General features: G+C 48.5%; 1 protein-coding gene across 4 annotated transcripts in view; it reads left to right on the forward strand.

The window, feature by feature from the left end:
• Positions 1 to 7,074: 7,074 nt before the first annotated feature.
• Positions 7,075 to 15,176, forward strand: part of CHRDL1 (chordin like 1) — a 45,452-nt gene continuing 37,350 nt past the window's right edge. The window contains exons 1-3 of one of the 4 annotated variants that reach the window (XM_064518134.1): positions 7,075 to 7,297; positions 9,955 to 10,101; positions 12,056 to 12,168. In XM_064518134.1, the coding sequence (XP_064374204.1) occupies positions 10,005 to 10,101; positions 12,056 to 12,168 (210 nt within the window). In that variant the 5' untranslated portion in view covers positions 7,075 to 7,297; positions 9,955 to 10,004. Of the gene's footprint in view, positions 7,298 to 8,010; positions 8,093 to 9,954; positions 10,102 to 12,055; positions 12,169 to 15,176 lie in introns of those variants that run through there. The other 3 variants (XM_064518133.1, XM_064518131.1, XM_064518132.1) reach the window with 3 other exon arrangements.

Below are 15,176 nucleotides of genomic sequence, written 5' to 3' on the forward strand. Positions count from 1 at the left end.
TGTGAGGCTCCAGGAATGCTTAAAAAGCCAGGCCACTACCAACAGTGTCTTCACTGCTTGTTTATTTTCTCCATGTGCATTATACTGATTTTTTAATGATGAAGGGAAATCCCCCCTTCCCTTATTTTAAGCTTTCTCTGTGCAGTGTTCTCAGCGAGCCCTTTCTAACTCAGCAGCGTCCCCGTGGAAATTGCCACTGCACCCGTCCCCGACGCAAATGCAGGGTGGCTTTTGAGAAAGCGCAGGTATTTTTCCCCTCTTTCTGCAACCTCATCCACGTCAAAGGCTCGCTGCTTTCTAGTGAACAAAAGCTGCCAACCAGCCTTCGGAGAGGCGAGACAAGCGGCCGCAGGGTCTGGCCCGCAGGAGCGGTGGCGAGTGCCCGGCGCCACCAGCCCCAGGGCTCTGCGCGGTGCCACGGGCAGCGGCGGGCCTCTGCGTCACGGCTTCTTACGAGCAAAGCCACCGCGCTGTCACCAGCGCGAAAGCAAGGTCTGCAGCTATCAGCTCGCCTTACAAGTGGGCTCAGTCACGTGCAGGACTGTGTGTCCCCAGCCCTCGCTGGCACCGTGGGGACTGGGGCAGGCTCTGGCTCCGCGCGGGCGCTCGCTCCGCTTCGGTCTCCCGGAGGAGGCTCATCCGCTACGCGCCGTTTTACTGCCGGGTTTCAGGAGCGCTCTCGCACCAGCAGGTTTCTGAGCAACAGAATTCCGTAGCAGCCAAGGTGTTACCCAACCCCGCCGTTACTGCCTTTGGCTCTCGAGGCAAGATCAGAGGCGCTAATCAGGGTTTTATGAAAGTAAATTTGAATTGCGATCGGAGCCTCGTTCAGTCCGCCTTGCCTCCCTCCGGCACGCCGGGACCGGACAGGGCCCATCGGTGGATCTCAGCTGCAAAGCAACAGCCGTCAGCAAGGGGCTCTGCATCACGGCACGGTCAGTCTACGGGATTTGTCGTGGCTTTCCTCAGGCAGAGCTAGATCCTCGGCAAGTGCAAACCATTGCGGTTCTTCTCAAGTCCTGCAAATCTCTGCCAAGTGAGACTCCAGTCAATAATTTCGATGGCAGGGAAGAACTTCCACTGTTTTACATGAACTGCACCACTTTCTGCCATTGTCAAGGATGTAAGGTACTACAAAAGCCATCAATATAAAGCTCCTCACCAAACTTTAACAACATCATTTATTGTTTGATGCTGCTTTTCACATGCTGAAAACAGTCTTGAGATGCTGTTGCATCCTATATAGTATTACACGTAGGTAGAAGCAGTAATTGCATGTTGTGCAGGCTTCACCCAAAAAAATAGTCTCTGTATGAGAGTCATATATGGGTGTTTGGACGGTAGATTTGGACTTGATACCTTGAGGAAAAATATGCTCTGTTTAGTTTGCTCAAGTACGTGGCATTGACTAGGGATTCAGAGCTCTGTCTTCAACTGCCTTAATGATGTTCTGCCTCCAACACCCATTAAATTTCAATATAAGATAAAATAATGAAAAAGACATTCATTACTACTATTAATACCAGAGAATAGAAAAAGGCAAATCTGGCATGACTAATAATTTCTTTTAAAAAAGAAAAGTAAGTAAATTAGATGGATAAACATGCAAAAAGAATAAACTAGAAATCAGTGGTTTCAGTTAGAGATTATGATGCACCACTGATAATAAGATGAATCTGATCAAGAATTAGCCCAGCTGGATGAGAAGGTAGAAGGAAAGACAGGACAACGTTCTGGAGAAGTTATGAAGATTAGCCCTTTTACAATTTCGTTGTAGTTTGTGTACTTTCCTTGGGCTCTTTTGAAAGTTCGAGCAATAATTGCTTCTACATAGCTGGGTGAGGACGCTGTAAAAATTCTGATTACGATTTCACCCTCAGTCAACAGCTGGATACTGATGTGTTGAGACACTGTGGTGAAGGGTATTTTATATGCAGCTCCTTATTATATGAAAAATCTGTATTCTTACAAATTGTCCTGCTGGCTTTGACGTTACAGGTACGAGAGAGAACTACAAGATCATAGTTACAGCTGCACAGACACGACTGTGGTGATTGGAATCTTATAAATATCTGGATTAGATTAGATTAGATTAGATTAGATTAGATTAGATTAGATTGGACTGGATTAGATGAGAGACAGTTGCAGATGAGCACTTTGAGATCAATGGAAAATCCAAGAGGGCCTCACTTCTCGGTGCATATATGTGTCCATTCTACACCTATGCATTGGTATTCCCAACACCCCACCTAGCGAAGCGTCATTTACTCCAGGACAGAATGAAAAGTTGCGTGGTCTCTTCTCCTGCATTCTCCTACTTGTTTTACAGTTACTGCCAGTTCTTGTGACTCTCTGCTCACCTGTACGCTTGCAAATGAGATTTGGGAATATATACTTTATTTGCATCTTTTGAGAGAGCAGTAAAAGATGCCCAGCTACTCTTCGGTCTCAGACGAATATATACATTTCAAGGTAATGAGGAACTGGACTGAAATTTCAAACTGTATCTAACATTGTTGTTGGTTTTTGACAGACTCTGTGCAAGGATCTCAGATTCACTGAGTCTCTCTGTTCTGCTGCTAGATACGTAGTTAATTGCTAGTGTGTGAGGAGTGAACCCCCACTCCAGATGAAGTCAGTGCTATAAAATGAACAGGAGGGTGGAGAATGTCATGAGCATCCTACGCCATAATCACAAAATCACGCACCCGCCAAGCCCGTTCTGTTTAGCAGCGTATGAGAAGACTGCTTGATGAACATCCAGACTCTACTCCCAGAATGATGGTTCCAGGGCTGATCCAAACCACAAAAAGCAATTTAGAGGTTATTATCAAATCCTGGGAATGATCTTTAACATTTTAAGAAACATTTTCCAACGGGCGCAACTGAAGTTATAGGAATGCAAAAAGCTAAGGAACTCATTAGTTTAAAGATTTCTTTCACACTTCTTCAGAAGCCAAAAATTGACCATAGATAATAACTTTTTCTTAAAAGCGATCGGAAAAAAAGCAAGACGGGGAGGTAAACGGAAATTGTGTCATGTGCCTAACATCTCTCAAAACTAAATGTCTAACCCAATTAAAAAAACTCCACATGGCGCAAAAACGTGTTAGCATTCGCACGAATCTGTCAGGCTGTTTTTTCCGTCACAAGAAGTGAGAAACGACAGTGGGATAGCCGGGTGCTGCTCAGAGACTTGGGCCACGGCGCAAGGAGAGGGAGTTCTCCTGCCAGTTTTGCAGCTTATTAGCTGCCTAAGTGCCATTATCTTTAATGAGAATTACACGGCTAAATCTCTGCGCTCTTAAAAACCCAGGACATCCCTGAGGCTCTAATGCCCGCTATGAGGAGCAATTCTTTCCTCTCCAGACACCAGAACAGCCAGCTTATTCAACCAGGGAGCTCAGCCTGGCAGCGTGACGGGTGACGACGCACGCGAGGCTTCTCCGGCGCTCCCGCGTCACCCGCGCGCGGCAGCCCCCGGCTTCAGGAGCTGCAGCCGCATCCCGCCGCCGAGCCCACGTCTCCTCAGTCGCACCAGGGCTGTGGGCCGAGGGCAACGAGAGAGGCCCCCGGGACAACGCGCAGTGGATTGTGGCAAGACATGAAGAGCTTTTAACTGTGCTCACTCCTCCGCGATACTTCGATAGAGCTGGGAGGAGGGGAAGGGCTCGGGCATGGGCTCAGCGTTACCAGTATCCAAGGGCACTGGCGAACGCTGCAAGCTGAGCGAGGGTCTCTCTCCAAGATGCCACCTGCGAACGCTGTGTTCACGCACAGTGTCCTGCAGGCGTCACGTTCCCCTGGCACCAGCAACCACCACGCTTGCTGCGGCGCTGCGCCAGGTGAAGGTGCGTGACGAGAAACGGAGGCAGCCTCTGTACACGACCACGAAAGAGCCAGGCAGTAGTCGGGTGAAGAGCACAGCCTGAGTAGCAGCGCTAGGACTAGAGCTAGGGCATCCTCCCTTTAAGCCTAGGTTTCCACCACATTGCCCATCCAGGGAGTCCCAGTCCGCACCTGAGGGAAAGGCTCTTCCAACCTCTATGCCAGTTCTCTGCAACCTAGATCTGCCAGTCAGTGGGAAAATGAATGCTCCATTTTTTATATTTTTATGTTCTGCAAAGGTCTCACACCTGAATTAATCTCCTCTAAGGCTGCCAGACACCATACTCTTCAGAAACAGACTTACAGACTGCAGCAGAAAGTGCTGGCATCTATAACGACTTTCGCAAGGCGCTCTTCAGGCCAAATAAGGAATTTGTCTTTAAAGAATCTCTCTGCAAAATAATTCAGGTCAAGAAGTCTATAGAAAATATTTCATTCCTCATTACTACTGCGCTGCTTATGCATAAGGAGCACTGCCTGAAGAGTTACAATTATGGTCCTTATTTCCACATATTGGACTTTGTATCAGCACAGAGCAGGAAAAACGTGATGAACACTGTTGAGACAGTCTGACAGAGGTGAGTAGCTGTGCCAGGCAGGCTGCCCTGGAGGATGTCTGCACAGGGAACCAAGCTCCGCCCAGGCACAAAGCAGCACCTACCAAAACCACGCAGATGCTACGAAACCTAACTCTCCAGCCTGCCTGCAAGGACCCATGGACCACAAGGACTCGCTATCTCGTCTCTTTTCGAGACAGACCTGCAAGCGGTGTATTTGACTTTCAGTAATGCTGAAGGGAACAGATACTCACATTCCTTATGACACTTGAAGTCCCTAGGCACTTTTGCAAATCCCACCGCATGTACGTTCACTTTGGCTGCTGCCATCTCGACAGAGATTGTCTAAACAGTGACATTAGCAACAGAACAAAACCCTTGCGGATCAGGGGCCCAGCATGGAGAAGAAGCCCTTATCCAACTGCAGCAACATGGGAATTCGGGAAGAGAAAAGAAAAACACTCTGGAATTTGCACAGGACATACAGTGCTGCTTTTTCTCTAATGAAACACCATTTTAATGATGCTACTAGGGGTGTTTTAATATCTCACTCTCCCCTCAGAAATGTGATGTCCTATCAATTTAGCCTCCTCTAACACTGTAGGGAACGGGTTGGTTTTTGATTCTGAAGAAAAACTACCCCATATGGAGTCACCAGCACAACTTCAGCTCCCTGCAAAGACAGTGGGACAAAAGTGCAGAACTTCACTTGTAATTCCTGCACTAAATCCAAGAAACTTCTCTGATAATGCAATCCAGTCTAAATTTACAGCTGTCAAGGGACGTACAATCCACCACATGTCTTGCTGGGCTGTTCCAATAAAAACTGCTCTCCTTTCGCAATGAGATCTTTATTTCTCTTGACTTCACTTACCTTCAGTGTTACACCCTTCACTTCTATGTTGCCTGGAGGTGTCTGAACCTAATTTCTGGGACAAGATCAGGATATCTGCAGCGATACTGGGTTAGGATGTACTAGTGCCCCCACATCCAACTGGCTCCCAGACAGCTGAGGGCAGCTCCTAGGAAAGTTCCTCCAGCCCGCGTCAGCGTCAGCGGGAGGACTGGAGCTGGCTTTGGGTCAGGCCCCTTGCCGAGTGCAACAGGGTTGGTCCAGTCACAGCTCTGGGCCCATATATTATTCATATATGCAACCCAGCCATGTGAGCCATCTAAAGGATGAGCACTTCCGCAGCCCCCCAGCTTGGCAGAGTGCATGTACAGGCTTTACTCTCCAGGAGCACGGATATACCTCTATACCTGAACTTGCACAGCCCAGATTCCCTGCCTTCATGTGAACTACAATCATATTTCTGATTCAGAGTTACCGTTTGTTTCTGCATTTGCCCATTCCTGCTTCTCACGGAGGCTCCGGAGCGTCAGCCTGCAGCAGGACCCACCATACCCGTGACCGAGAGCTTCAAGTGGTGATTTTTTTCTTAGGAACATGGATTACTGCCTGTGCATACCAAGTCAAACAATGACAGGGTGACCCAGAAGCAAGCGTGGAGCAGTGTTTTCAAAATGCTTAGCTCCAGAACATGGTTTCTTTTTCTTTTCCTAATAGTAAGAGTTAGAAAGTCACTCTTTACTAACACACAGCCCTGGCTACTCTTGAAGTCATGCTAGAAAACACTTCAAGTCATCTGCTCGATCCTCATGCCAGTACAAGATTTCACCTACGGTCTTTTCAATATTTCGTCCAGCCTAGTTAAAATGGAAGAAATGAAAGTTACGTTCACTTTCCAGCTTTCTGAAAATATCTACCGAGACCTGGAGGTGTGTGACCTCCCAGCAGTGCTCCCCAAACACCCCGCTCCCAAACTAGGGGAAATGGGCTGTAATTTGTTTCTCCACATGATGTCTCTTCATACCTCACCCTTTTTCTCAGATCATTTGTCAAGGGTTCACTGATCTCTTCTTATTAGTTACAGGGGCTACAACAAGACAGAACAAGAATGTTTGACCAAGCATATAATGTCATGAGTCATGGGTTTAATTTAGTTCCACCAGAATCTCAACGTGACCTTGAAACCTTCTCACACAATAAATCAGAGCGCAGGGTATCAGCAGTGGGTGCCCGGCGGACGCCGGCCCGGGCGGGTCCCCGGGGCTCCCCGCGCCAGGAGCCGCCAAGCGCCGCCGCCGCTCGGACCCTCTCCGGGGCGCTGCGCGGCTCCCCGCGGCGGGGCGGGGCGGGGCGGGGCGGGGCGGCTGCCCGCCCGCAGGTGGCCCCGGGGCGGCGGGGCCCGCCGGCCGCCCGCACCCGCGGAGGGGAAGGGGAAGGGGAAGGGGACGGGGACGGGGACGGGGAGGCGGGCGCTGGAACCCGGCCCCGGCTCCGGCCCCGGCCCCGGCCTCGCCTGCCCCGCGCCCCCACCGCGCGCAGACTCCACCCCGGCCCTGTCAGTCACGGCGCGGTGCCCGGCAGCGGCAGAGGGGCGCGGGCGAGGCGGCGGCCGGCGCACGGACGGGCGGACGGAGGGACGGACGAAGCGCCGCATTCCTCCCGCCGCCGCCGCCGCCGCGCATCCCCCGCGGCCGGGCGCGGGCAGGTGCCCCCGCGCAGCCCCGGCGGCTTCCTCCCTCCCTCCTCGCCCCGGCGGCTCGGGGTCGGGGCCGCAGCGCCCGCCCGCCCGCCCGCCCGCAGCTGCCCGTCGCCACTCGGCGGGACCGAAGGGAAGACGCGAGGGGGGAGATGACGGCAACGTGACCGGCGAGCGGAGCCGCTGCGGCAGAGCCCCGCCGCGCCGAGCGGAGCCGAGCGGAGCGCAGGAGAGCGGGGCCGCGGCTCCCCGCCGACGCCGCTCTTCCCGGGAGCCCCCAGCGCCCTCGGCCCGGCCTCGCCCCAGGTGCGTGAGCTCCCCGGCCCCCGGCGCCGCGCGCGGCCGCGCAGCCTCCCGCCGTCGGAGCCGCAGGGCGAGCGCGGCGGCGCCGGTGCTGCCCGCCGCCCCCCGGACCCCCGCCCGCGGCCCGGCGGCGGCTGAGCACCAGGGCCCGAGCGCCCAGCCCGACGGCGGCGGCCGCTTCCCGCGGAGCCGCCCCCGCGGAGCCGCCCGCGGCCCGGCGGAGCCCCCCGCCCGCGGCCCGGCTCCGCGCCCGGCTCCCGGCTCGGCGGCGCGTCCGCGTCCCGGGCTCAGCCGCAGCCGCAGCCGCAGCCGCAGCCGCAGCGCTCGGCGGGGCCGGTCGCGGCGCCGAGGCGGGTGGGCGCTAACCGCGGCTCCGCGGCGCCGGGACCAGACGGCGGTGCCGCGCTCCAGCTGCGGGCAGCGCGCACAGGGGCGGCTCGCGCTCGCGGTTTCTGCTGCGCGCAGACCACGCCGATAGTTATTAACAGGTTAATCCCAGCGGAGGTTATTTAAACCCAAGACTATTTGGGGACGGTGCCCTGTGGGGAAGGAAAGGGAGGGTGCTAACAGTGAGAAGTATGTGTTTCTGGCTGGAGTAACAACAATACAGAAATTAAAGGGAATTAAGAAGGACATCAGAAGTCCCCATCCCGTTCCTGCGATTAACTCCTCCATTTCGCCTCACCGGCAGCGTCTCGGGGCATGAGCAGCCCAGGTTTTAAAATGCTCTTCTGTTTGAAGACCTGGCATTTGAAATGGATGGATTTCTGAGCTCTTTCTAACCAATCTCGCGAACAGGTAAAGAGCTGCACAAAGGATTATTGTGCTCCGTTTATAAATATTGTTTGCTTAAGCAACCCCCAAGAAGGCCACGGTATTTAAACATTCCCGTTTCTGCCAGTCCCTGTGATGTGCTGCTGTTGTTTTCAGTGCAGGCACGATGTCCTGATGGTCTTTTAAACAAGTTCTTCAAAGTTTGTTTGGCTTACAAGTGTCCTACGTGATTTGAACACGTTGAAAGGAAAACATGACTTAAACTTTTCTTCTGAAATCGGAATATTATTCTCTGTTTCCAAAATAAATGGAATATTATATTTTGTTGCTGCATAGGGAGTGTGCTTTTAAAACAGTGTGATGCTTTTGCATGTTTTCAGATGCACTGTGCGTTATTTTGAATGAGCCTGTTGAGCATACGCAGAGTAGCTGCCTCGATTTGGTTAGTCAAGGAAGATGTCCGTCTGGGTTGTGTTTCGGGAATACTGAGTGGAGAACCCCTAAACTAAAGTAAAGGCAATAAAAACACCCCAATAAAATCAGATCATCCCTTCTTTCTTACAGTATCCCAGGTCACACAGAATTGTCCTGCTAAGGAGATGGGTTTTCAAGTGGTTGTTAACTTGCAGTGACTTCTTTAGAGCTTGAGTAACAATTTAGTTAACTTCTCTAAACACTCCGTGCCCTACTTAATTCTGAATATACATGTATAATAAACGTTACTGCTTCGGTTAGGTGTCAACTGAAACCTCTTCGTGTATGGTGCTGTTGTTAACATGAAATCTGAAGAGGTCAAATTAGTTTACAAAGCAGATTGTGTATTTTTCCAGTAATGAATCTTTTTTTCACTTTCATAAAACTCATTGTGAATCCACTTCCAGGCTGTTCAAATCAAAACCAGTCCTTTTCAATACTGTACATTTTGGACAAGTGTACTTTGGGAGGATAATACTTTTGCAATGATCTCTGATGAACAGCAAAGAGCCTACATATTTTTAATTTAGAATCTTAGGTTGGCTACTAAAAATAAATACATTCTACTTTAGTTAATTATTTACTCGCTTTGGGTTTTTTTCATTATTTTTCATTATAAATAATTCGTCTTCAAAAAAGCCAGAAAAAGATAAATAGAACGGTGCTTGCAGCAAGCACAATACTGTCTCTGCACCTCTCAGACAATAATACATTAAGCTGTGCTCCGTGTGCAAGGTTTCGATAGTAACGATCTACAAGAAGGAAGGTGGCATGTCATTCCCATGTTGTACTTTCAGATTTCAAGGCAGTGAAAGGGTTAATGCTGGGAAAATTAATTATACACAATCCCAGAACAATAGTAGTCGGAGATGGGTGGGGGGGTGAATTCGGCAGTGGGGGAAGCCCATTGGATTCAATGAGGAAAATTCCCACTGACACAGCGTGACCAGCATTTCACCCACTGCATTTCCACTTTTCAGCGCTAATATACCAGCTATATCCAAGGTTAATTTTATGAAGAAGCAAACATGTTACAACTGACACCTGTATTTCCTTAATTACATCCAAAAGAGCTGCTCTCCAAGAAAATCTCTCAGACTATTTTTCTCGTGAAGGAGAACTTTAAGAATTTAGCTTGCTCCCTTTCTGGGTTTCTCTGCTTTGGAACAAGATGAGGGCTTTATAAGGTATAATACCCATTTTTCAGCTTTCATGAATGGGAATGAGGTCCCTTTTCCAAATACAAAATGATCTAAAGCTAAAGCTGTTTCTGTGAAATGAAGATGTCTGATACAGACAGATTTTTTGGTTGTGGCAGTTTAGGAATTCTGTGTGCTGGCTGAAATCGTGTCAGAGAACTGAACTATACTACAGCTTCTAGTTTAATTCTTTTCATCTTTTCTTTCCAACAGCTCAACATTCTCTACTTTGGAGGCTCCTTCTTTCACTTTTGTCGATAAAGATGAGAAGAAAGTGGAGATTGGAGAATTTTCATTTTATCTTTTTCATTGTGCTCTGTCTGCTTTTCATAGATGGAGGTAAACTAGAACAAGTAAAACGTAAGTAACCTTCAAACAAAGCTGTGACGTTCACTTACATTTGGAATTTTCCTTCTGTTTGATAAATACGGTTCGGAAATGATCTTCAAACAAAAATGTTCTAAACCATGGAATTGCACTCAAACCCCTCCAGCGTTCTCCTTCTAATCCTTCATTTAGTAGAAACAGGTCACACCCACGTTTGGGGTGCATTTTCCTGAAGCCATACAGGTTTCATTGCGTCCTCAGGAACATAACACATCAGTGGAAGAATCTGTTTAATTTCAAATGCTCTGAATCAGGAGAGTGCTTAATTCCATTTTAGTGACCTCTATAAACATCTGACGGATTATCTGGATTTTGTCCCATGTGTAAGACTATTGTGCTGAGGTTTTCAGCTAGCGTAAAGCTCTTCCAAGGCTGCTCTGTTGTGTTCCAAAAACAACCTCATATGAACTGGATTAGATATATCCTTTGAGAAAGGTCCGAGCACTGTCAAAAACTTGATGAGATGCATTGAAAAGAACACAAACAAAGCAAAGAGAATATTTCTACAAAGCCTGTCGTCCGTGGGAGATGTTAACACATTTCAGAAAGCATGGCAAGGAGGAATAACTACCCAAATAAGTCCGTAGCAGTTATTGACTGCTACAGCCTTGTTAGCAGCTATCTGGAATGCTTTCCCCACCTGTGCATGCCGGGCCTTGGCCTTCCTCTTGCATAGCACGTTGCCTGCACTTGAGAGGTAGTTCAAAACTTCAGTCTCAGTGTCAGCAGCTTCTGCTTCTAAGCAGGCAGATGAAAAAAGAAAAAAAAATAGCGGGGAGGAGGGGGCCGGGGTTCAGAGAAGGCCTTCTTACTCGCAAGAAAACACTGTGCAGGTATCCCTGTTCAGAGGAAGCAGAGTGAGAAATTACCAACCTCCACTTCAGCCAGCTGCTTTTCCAGGTCAATCCTGCATTTTATTTGTCAGGCTTTTGTGTGAAGTGAAAGCAGGTCATCTCACAGTGGCTACTAACAATCCCTACCTCTTGCTACCTGCTTTTGGCCCAGTGAAAGTTAGACAAGTTCCTTTCTTGGATTATCTCTTGGAAGACAGGCAGTTTGATACTCTGAAGTATCATTTATACTGAGGGTGGTGAATCAAGCGGAGCTTGGACATCATTAAGATAACAGCAAGTACTTCTCTCATGGAAATTTTGCCGTAATAAAACCCTTTCTGTTGAAGAGGTTTGAGTTTTTAATGTGAAACTATAACATGACAGTGAGAGACAGGGCAGTAATGTCTAGTAGGCAGATGGACTCCTGCAAAACTACACCTGCAAGATTAGAAGTGTTTAGTGAAAAGCAAGATCTTAAATAATTTGGAAGGTGATGCATATATAAGCCAACACAGAGTGTTTTGAAATACTATGACAAGCTTTTATTTGATTGGGTTGTTAAAATATGGCGATACTGAATATGCAGGGTAAAAACAATGCACACATCTTCCATTTGTAGTCCCCATGTTCAGAGTCTCTCTGCTGTAGAGCCTGGGCTTTTCCTGAGTGGAGGCAGTTGCTTTGACTTTGCAATGAAAAGGTTTTGTTTCCTATGAACCTGTCTGAGCAATTGAGAGCTTTGATTTTGCAACCTAAACAGGATCTGCACCTACATCTTCCACAGGCGAAAGGCTAAACTCACCCTGTATGAAAGCCTTTTTGTCAGCTGTTTCAGGAGCTGCAGCTTCGGAGAGGATGGGGAGGTCACTTCATTTATTTTGGTTTGGGAAGTTAGAAACAACAGCATCAAAAATTAAGAGCATCCCAGTTTTAAAGTGTGATTCTCGAGGGAAAGAAAAAAAGTAATTCTTCACCAAATTTTATGTATCATTCTCAAACATGGTCTACAGAGAATGCTGCAGACATAAAACACTTCTCAAGCATGGGATGGGATCATTTCTTCACCTCTCTTTCAATTCTTCACTGTTTTACAGATTCAGATACATACTGTGTGTTTCAAGATAAGAAGTACCGCGTAGGAGAAAGATGGCATCCTTACCTAGAACCCTACGGCCTTGTTTACTGCGTTAACTGTCTCTGCTCAGAGGTAGGACTGTTCAGCTACTGCTCCTACAACTCCTTCTACTTGCTTAACTGACGAGAAGCCTTTACCTTGTATCTGCACCACGACAGAGCCCAGACCGGGTTTTGCTCGGGGGTTCTGACTCGTGCTGGGTGTCCTGGAAGTGGCAGGCAACAGAGGCAGGTGATCCTAGCCCAGGGAAAGCACTAACAGAGAAGGCCGATACTGGCACAAATGCTTGCACAGGACAGACAAAAAAGCTCCTTAACTAGCCACAAGCTCTGCTTGTTGCAGAGCGTTACACCTCAGATAACCAGATCCCCCTACATACACATAATCCTTGTACTTCCACCAACATGGAGGATTATGCAGAGTACAAATTTGGTTGTGTTTTGATCTAAAGACAGTGCCCACATCTTCCAAAAGGCACTTCCACAGTCAAAGCATCTGCTGCCTTAACGTGCTGAAGGAACAGGCATGGATAGCACCATTTACAAAAATCTCAGAAAGAAGAACAAGGCAATGAAAAATGAGAAAAGGGCATGGGGAGCAGAGGGACTTGGTTAGGACATGAAAGGACAGGCCCTTTTGCTGCCATGTGTTCCTGTCTGACGCTAAGACACAGCAGTCACAGACCCCCTCAACATGTCCCATTCAGCTTGCGGGGGGACAGGAAAATGAGGGCAGAATTTGTCCCTTGGAGTACTTTAAAAATGACTAAACAATAAGGGATCTTAATCACTAACATATGAGACACTCCAGATGCTGAATTTTGCCTGCTGTATTTAATGTGAAATAAAATCTTCTTGGCTATTCTCCCCCCAGCAAGTGTAAAATATTGGGCCCCTGTGCAGGATTTGCTCTAAGGGATCTGCTACTACACTTTTGTGCAGAGATATACAAACAGTAGTCCCACAAGCTTGGCTGCATCTCACATCTGTGCACAGAGCATCTGTAAGAGCAAAAGCAGCGTACTAGGAAGAGGAGGAAAAGTCTCCCTTTAAAGCCAAAAGGAGTTTCTATTCACTTTTGCTGGCTGTATGTGAAAGCTTGAAACTCCCTCAGAAACAGTGTGTGGTAAAGCACTCATTAAATTGCTGGAAGGCTGTGCCTTGGGTGGGGATGAAATCGCTGGAAACCCTAGAGATGTGGATACAAATCATTGCTCAGTGATTTTCAGGAAGGTGTTAGAGAGTCTGGAGGGCTGGGAAAGCACATGTAGCCCGCCTCTGGAGAGCAGCACTGCTGTCATCCAGACGTCCCCACGCAGTGCGAGGGGCCAGCAGGCGGGAGGTATTTTATTTCTCTTTCTCTCGCACGGATGTGGAAGACCAGAGTGACAGAAGAGGGCAACAAGGGAAGCAAAGATGGAAACTGCTTGTGGGAGCTGTCAGTACCTGCAGCCCGGGGGCGGCTCTGGGCCCCACTTGCTCGTTCACCCTGTTTTACCTTTGACGTACAGTGAGGGTGCAAAATGCAACCAGGGCTCGCTGCAGCAGCGAGGACGCTGGGGGAGCCGTGGAACAGGAGTGGTTTGTTGCCTGGGAGGAAACCCCCAAAGAGCATCCGCAGCATCCAGCCCTTTCTTCGAGCTTTGCCCCGGGCTAGAGAAACGCCACCAGAACACTGGCCTACAGGGAGAACTTCAGATCAGCAGGAAACTCTCAGTAATTCATAATATTAATAAAATTAAGGCTATATAAAGCATTAGATAACATCCCATGACCACAAGCACAGACCTTATAACATTACAGCATAAAGAAATGAAACTAGAGTGTGCCACAGACAGCAAATAAGAGAGAGCTGAGTGTCACCCACTATGCCTCCCTGGCAGGAAACCAGCTAGGCAAAGGACAGGTAGAGTCTGGACCAGCAGCTACTCCCTCACCCTGGAGAGAAGCGCAAACACATCCCCAGGCGTCTTCATCACTCTGTGACCAAGAGGGAAAATTCTTTTGCCAGCCTCAAGCATCACGATCCATATGATCGCCACACAAAACAAGTCACATCAGTCAGGTCAGGCGAGGGGGATCTCCACACCTCCTCTGAACAGTCCCCCCCAACCCAGCACACACACTTCTGATGTTTAAGAAAAAGGCGAGACAAACTTAACCAAACAGAGGCCAAATTATGCAGCATGGTATTAAAAAATATCCTGGTTTTGTGTGTGTAGTACTGTATTTTTACAAGTTAGTATTTACACACTTAAACCAGAATAAAACTAAACGTAATTCAGTGTTCTCACCCTGTTCCCCTTCTCCTCCCCCTGCCTGAATACACAGTGAGACTGTTGACTGTTACTGTCTGGTAAATTAAAGCACTCACAATTTGCCAGATCGTTATTTCACTCTTTAAAATAGAGCAGCCTCCTGCTTGTGTTCAAAGTCAGATCTGCAGACTTCAGGGGCTAAAATAAATGTTCTTTGCGTTTAGCACTGCTAATACAGCTAAAGAAGAGAGCTGCATTGTTATTCTTTGCGTATCCGAAGCAGAAACACTCACCATGGCTCTCACTCACAGAGGTCTATGGGAGCTCAAGGCCCGCTCGAGCCAGTAGGGCTTGGTCTCCCAAATGTCTCTGTGAATCTAAGCATAAGATGAGTCTCATTAAGCACACGATCCGTTAAAATAGCTTGGTCCTGCTGCAAACGGTGGAGTACTGGGAGGAGAAGCTGGCCTGCAGAGTTTTTATCACAACTGATGGTGCACAAAAGGTGAACATGCGCGTCAGGAGATTTTGCAGGACTAGTGATTAAAAGGGAAGGGAGGCCATGGTGCGAGGAAGCCACACGCACCAGGCCAGCAGAGCCTGCCGGCCTTTCCTCTGCACCCGTGCTTTAAAGGCTCCCAGGTGAGGAGCCATGCAGCCCAACGATAGTCCCCATCTCTCAAAGCGTCTCCACTCTGTAAAGTCAGTCAGTATATTTAATTTCAATCATCATATTGGAAACAGATGACAATATCACTTTTAGAGTCTCTTTTTAGAGATGCACAGACGTAGTCTATGGCTAGTAATGATCTTCTAACAGTAT

This window comes from Dromaius novaehollandiae, chromosome 11 (assembly GCF_036370855.1).
Source record: "Dromaius novaehollandiae isolate bDroNov1 chromosome 11, bDroNov1.hap1, whole genome shotgun sequence".
Lineage (NCBI taxonomy): Eukaryota > Metazoa > Chordata > Aves > Casuariiformes > Dromaiidae > Dromaius > Dromaius novaehollandiae.